The sequence below is a fragment of the Pteropus vampyrus genome, unplaced genomic scaffold (assembly GCF_000151845.1).
Source record: "Pteropus vampyrus isolate Shadow unplaced genomic scaffold, Pvam_2.0 Scaffold82, whole genome shotgun sequence".
Lineage (NCBI taxonomy): Eukaryota > Metazoa > Chordata > Mammalia > Chiroptera > Pteropodidae > Pteropus > Pteropus vampyrus.
In genome coordinates this window covers 6,614,543-6,620,360 of record NW_011888863.1, presented here as the reverse complement: position 1 = coordinate 6,620,360, position 5,818 = coordinate 6,614,543, and the positions used below count along the sequence as shown (strand labels likewise).

Here is a 5,818-nt window from a genome sequence, read left to right as displayed (position 1 = left end):
AGAAAATGGCCCAATCGAATGAAATTATTTCTTTTAAAGCCTAAATAAAAAAAGAAAGTAATGACAAGATGCTCATGGTATAATTTAGAGGCCAAGGTGAAAGGCCTGGGTGCAATAGATCCCATCAGTATGCAATTATATATTTATATTTTATAGTTTATATCTCTTCTGCAGTTTAAGTATTTTTCTCTTAACACACATTGCTCTGATCTGGAGACCAGCAGTCTCTTTCTGTACACCTCCCTGTTCATTCTTGTTTCAGTTTCTAATCTTAATCCTCTCTACCATATCAGTAAAGAAAGCAAAGTTATCTTCTCATGACATGATTATGGGCATACATAAGAACGAATTATACTGAAAATCCATGTAAATAACTTATGTTAAAGTATTTAAATTAAAAAGAACAATTTCTATAAAAATTTCATTCCTATGAAAAAACAGAATTGGAAATAGTATTTTTACATATGTACATATACGCATAAATTCACAGAAAGGGTTTTTTAAGTAGATCTACTGGTCTTTATATATCATACCCATATTTTCTAAATCTGGAGAATCTATAATAGGTAGTGATATGAAAGTAAAGAACAATTTGATTCGACTAACATTGGATGAGAATAAAGAAATAACATAATCCACTACAGATGTCAATACAGTCCTAAGAATAAGAACTGGTTAGCCACAGTTTTTATATTAATACGTTCTTGAAGAATACAAAACTTAAGAATGAAAACGTTAAGACATTATCTTTTTAAAAAAACATTTATTTTATTATTAGTTTCAAAGACATTCTTGTCTTTTGAATTAATTTTAGCTTATAAATACCATGTGCTTAATTTTAGAACCGCTAACATGAACATCATGTGATGTAGAAAATTTTAACTAATTTTCTATTCTGCATTGTAGCAAGGACACCTTTGTTCCTTAGAACTTTATTTGCTCCTGTTGGTGCCTTTTCCTCAGGACAGATACAGCCCAGAAATATCATTATCAGAGTTATCACAGACAAAATGCTCAGAATAAGAACTTAAGGCTTTGAGTATAACCAGAAATGAGATCTAAAATTTGAAGAGAATAAAACACCCTGTTTTCACAAAGTAGACAAGAAAAAGTAAGACATAATAGTGAACTTGCAGTATTTTTGATATAAGGTTTTTAGAAGGCATCAATGAATCTTTAACAACCCCGTAATACTATGAAGTTTGTAGTTTTCTTTATATATTTATGACTACAGCAAGTATTCTTTTTAAAATATATGGGGACAGGGTACATTTAAAAGGCTAGTTCTTAAAAAAAGTTTGGTAATTTTAAAAAATTAGAGTAGGTCACTCAGTGAAGATAAGTACAGCATCCTGTATGTTGTATTAAAATGAAATGTACCTTGATAAAGCGATGTACATGTGCTTCAATTGTTTCACCATCCATGCCCTTTGAAAAGTAAAATGCTTTTGATAGATATTTGAATCCAAGGAACAATGCCCACTTCCCCACCCACACACACTTTCTCTTCCCTATACTGAGCAATGAGTTGCATTATCACTTCTAGAAGTTAATTCTTTATGTCCTTGTGGCTAGGGGTGTTTATATTAAAATGTCAGTATAAAAGCATACCCTGAAGAGTTTTATTGCTTGCATACATGATAGCATTGTAGATGCCATTATTACAAAAGTGGCTGGTGGTGTTTTTCATTATTGAGTCCCACTTAAAACCTGGAGATCAGTCTGCACTATATTTCATACTTAATATACCAATGGTAGACTTTTAATAAAGCAAAAATTAAGCTTAAAAAATTGGAATGTTTTATAATAAATAGCAGTTTTTATCAAAGAAGTATTTTTTAAGGTTGGAGGAAGGGCATTTTAAAGAAAAGATGGCTTGGAAAGTACCAAATTAGAGAAAATAAAGAATAAGACCCATATGGAATGTTGGTTTTAATAGGAAAGCAACCAATTATTTTTTTAGATTCAATTTGTCATGACTGCTCAGGTACCTCAGAAAGCAAAAAACATAGATTATTCTTGTAACCAATCACACTTTGAGGTCTTTTGGTTTAGTTGAGAGGCTAACAGTATTCCTTTGCCTTTCTCCAAGTAAAAGCATTAGTGATTCTTTAATAAGAAACAGGTAAGGCTGCTTCTTTGCTGCTTTTTGTGCTTGGCTAAAGAACATGGGGTGGGATGTGAAGATGGTGACTGAATAACCAGAAATTCTCTTCTTATAATACTATTTCTAATTTTTAAAACAAATTAAAGGTAATACCTAAGAGCATGATAACAAATATTCTCTTCACATGAGTAGTCTTTCAGTATTATAAATTAAATAACATTACATTTATTGAGCCAAAACTTGAGCGTGTCCATGTTACTTCCACTGCAGGCAAAGAACTGACTAAGAGGGGAAGTACGGTCTTTTTGCTGTTCAAAAGTTTTAAAAATAACCTGGCCTATAAATAAATCTTATAATTGGCCCTTACATTTCCATTGTTCTATCCACATTTACAAAGATTATCTTCTCCTGATAACCATTCTACATTTTCATTGCTTCTCTTTTCTTGAGATTAAGTAAACCAAAGCATCATCTATAGCTATTGTTTAACCTCAATAACCTCCCATAAACACACATGTTGTATACAGACACACACAACAGTTGGCAACTAGAAAAGAGAAGCAATGCACAATATTTCTTAGTTAGACCCTGATTTAATAGGAAAAAATTACCTTTATCTCTTTTTGGCTCCAAGTATTAGGCTTAATGTAAATGATCATGGCTGGTATTCATTTTATGGAGGAAGGGAACCTAATCATGTCAGCCATAATTAGTTTATCTGTTCCTTTGGGTGGAGGAAAAGTGACATTTCAAATATTTCTTAAGATTGCCCAAATAAATGAGCAGAAATCTCATTTCTGAGTGACTCTATTCTACATTTAAGGTGTAATCCCCAAAGGCTGAGAATAGAGAAGTCATTCTTGTGGATTTCTAGACTAATACATTAAAAGTGATAATGTTTAGGGCATAAGAGGGTAAATGAAAGAAAAGAAAAAGATCTAATTCGAGAAAAGGATTAAGTTAAAAAGCCGACTTAAGACAAGATTTTAATAACTACAATATAATGAAGAGCAGCTTTCATCACAAGAATGTAAATTTTGTCTACTAAGATTCCCCAGAAAAATAAAAGGGGAAAAAATGCTCAGACTCTCTTCATCATCTGTACCTCCCTAAAACCTACCATTAAAATATTGCTTTTCAATATTGTGATTTCCCCTCTCTCTTCTTTAGCGATGAGTTTAAAGAGTTGAGCATAAACTTCTTTTAATATCTATCCACCCCCGCAGGTCATCACATGTGAATTTTGTTTCATATCTGACAAAGAATAGGTGCACACAGTCATTTTAAGTGTTACTTGTATATAGTCCTCATTTACCATGTTTAACAGTCTTATGGAAAGGAAAAACATTACAGTAAATGTAGTTTCCATATGTCTCAGTGCTGAGTAAGGTCAGGCATTTTGTACAGTTTAGGTTTTGGTGAAATTTTTTGTATAAGCTGATATTAACTGCTGCAATGATTGGAGGATTGTAAAAGGTAAAAGGACTTTGACCATCCCAGTGAACAAAATTACTTTATCTCAGAATAATCAACACTGAAGCTTAATTAAACCCTCATCTTATATTTAAACAGGAATTATTAGCACCTTCAAAGAGAGGCACTGTTTTAAATAGGCACAGAACAAAAAAAAAAAAGTACTTTAAAAATACTGTTGGAATTCACTAACATATCCCATGCCACATAAATTACTGCTTTTTCTTATTATAAAAATATCAATATCCTTAGATGTCAATCAGTTAAACATGAATCACCAAAAACATTTCTTAAGTTTAGAACATTGTTCAATTCCAAGATAAAACATGCTTTAGATTTTAAAAATAAATTAGAGACAAATATGAACCTAAAGCTGAAAAGCATGTATAATATACATATATTTATATTTAATGCTATATATACATAATTGCTATATACTTAAGATATTTTATTCTTAGAATTATTTCTACAAAAACAAGTATTATCTTTTCTTCATAAGTCAAAAGTTTGAACACCAACAATTTTTCCTTTGTCTTTTGCTTTAAAAGGACATACATTATTTATGCAGCTTGAGCTTTATAAACTAAATTAAATAAGTTAATACAATAGCCTAAACTGTCCCTGTATTTTTTTAACCATAGATCTATTTTGGCAACATGGAGGTATATCTTTGAAACTGTTACAAGTCCTATAAGTGAAAGAGAAGACATTAAAAGATTTCTTAAACGAAAGTGGCCTATTCTAACCTGATAGTGATAGAATCGATTAACACCATTTTCTTCAAGACAGAAGTACATATTCACAGAGTAGCTCATTTAAAAACACTCCATATTTCACATTATTTTCAACTTTTATAGGTAGAATGGCTCTGCACATTAATTTCACTAAGAGTACATAAACATAGGAAAGTAGTCCCCTAACAGATGCATTTATGAGCTTACATTTTTGGACATAAAGTGCAAACAGATGAATAAGGAGAACCGGGAATGTCATGAGCTTTGAATCTTCAGAGCCCCACACTATGGTTGGTCCTGGATTCACCATTCTGATTTTTTAGGTTCAGGATGATCGTCCAAGGTGGCGGCCGAATGCTCGTTAGGGCCATCTGGTGTCTCACCTGCAACAGCTAAAAGGATGATTTTCAGCCACTTCTGTTTCAGTTCCTCACTGTCTGCAGCAAAGCAGTGCACAGACTTGGACTGGGTCAGTTTGAAACTGTGTGGCAGGTCTGCACTCCTCGGCATATCATCCACAATATAGCCCAGGAGTGGAATGGTAGCCTGGGCTCTGACATCCTAAAGAAAAAAAACATGGTACGTAAGAGTGTGAGATGTATTAGCTTGCTATGCATGTCCCTCTGTGATCTGGTTCCTTTTCAACCTCTTCTCCTACCACCATTCCACACAGACTTGCTCTGTGAGATCTCCACAGATAGAAATTATGATCCAGCACATAGGACGGCACCTGTACATGAGGCCATGGATAATGTTGGCTGAATGAATTAACAAAAGAGAGTTGACACCCAAATCAGTGAGGATTCATTGGCTCTATACCTCTTCCCTGTGAGGGATCCTACTCGGCCCTTCATTCAGAGAAAAAAGGAAAAAAAGAATAGTCATCTTAGTATATAAAATCAGCAAATGTTAATGATTTTTTCATTACTAAACAGTTTTATTTGCTGTGTCACTCTTTCATGCATCGATTTATTCATGGAGAGGAAGAGGTTATAAGAAAAACAATGAAATAGAATAAAATGTATACCTTGGCATTTTAAGTCTATTTCTAAAATAAAAATGTTTTACCAGTCCTTAACGTAGATATAGGCTAAAAAACAGTACATTTAAAATTTTATATATTTCCAGGTGAATGTATAATTGGTTTAAGTTTTTTGTTTGTTTGTTTGTTTGTTTTTAAGCACTACACAGTCCATAGTGCCTAGTGCTGTTCTGGTTAGAAGCTAAACCTGCATGCCTGTTGTTCCTAAAGACTTATCTCAGATCCATGCACATATAGGTCTCAAAAATTTGTTACCGGATAATGTTAACCTAAAGTTGATTTAAATTCTCCTTACTCTCAATTTCTCTTTCAAGTATCCCTCCATTCAGAGAAAGAAGGCAGGGGGTGGGGCGAAGCAGAGAGGGGCTTACTATCATGTCCTGTCATTGGAAATGCTCCTCTTTCTTGTTTCTCCCTCTCTTCATCCCCTTCTCCCTATGCCCTTTCCTATTTCAACCCACC

At 33.2% G+C, this 5,818-nt stretch overlaps 1 protein-coding gene across 1 annotated transcript in view; it reads right to left on the bottom strand.

Moving 5' to 3' along the window:
• Positions 1–753: 753 nt before the first annotated feature.
• The window catches only part of FGD4 (FYVE, RhoGEF and PH domain containing 4), a 187,546-nt gene continuing 182,481 nt past the window's right edge, over positions 754–5,818 (bottom strand). Inside the window, exon 15 of the mRNA XM_023532410.1 lies at positions 754–4,875. Within this exon, the coding sequence (XP_023388178.1) occupies positions 4,618–4,875 (258 nt within the window). The 3' untranslated portion in view covers positions 754–4,617. The remainder of the gene's footprint in view (positions 4,876–5,818) is intronic.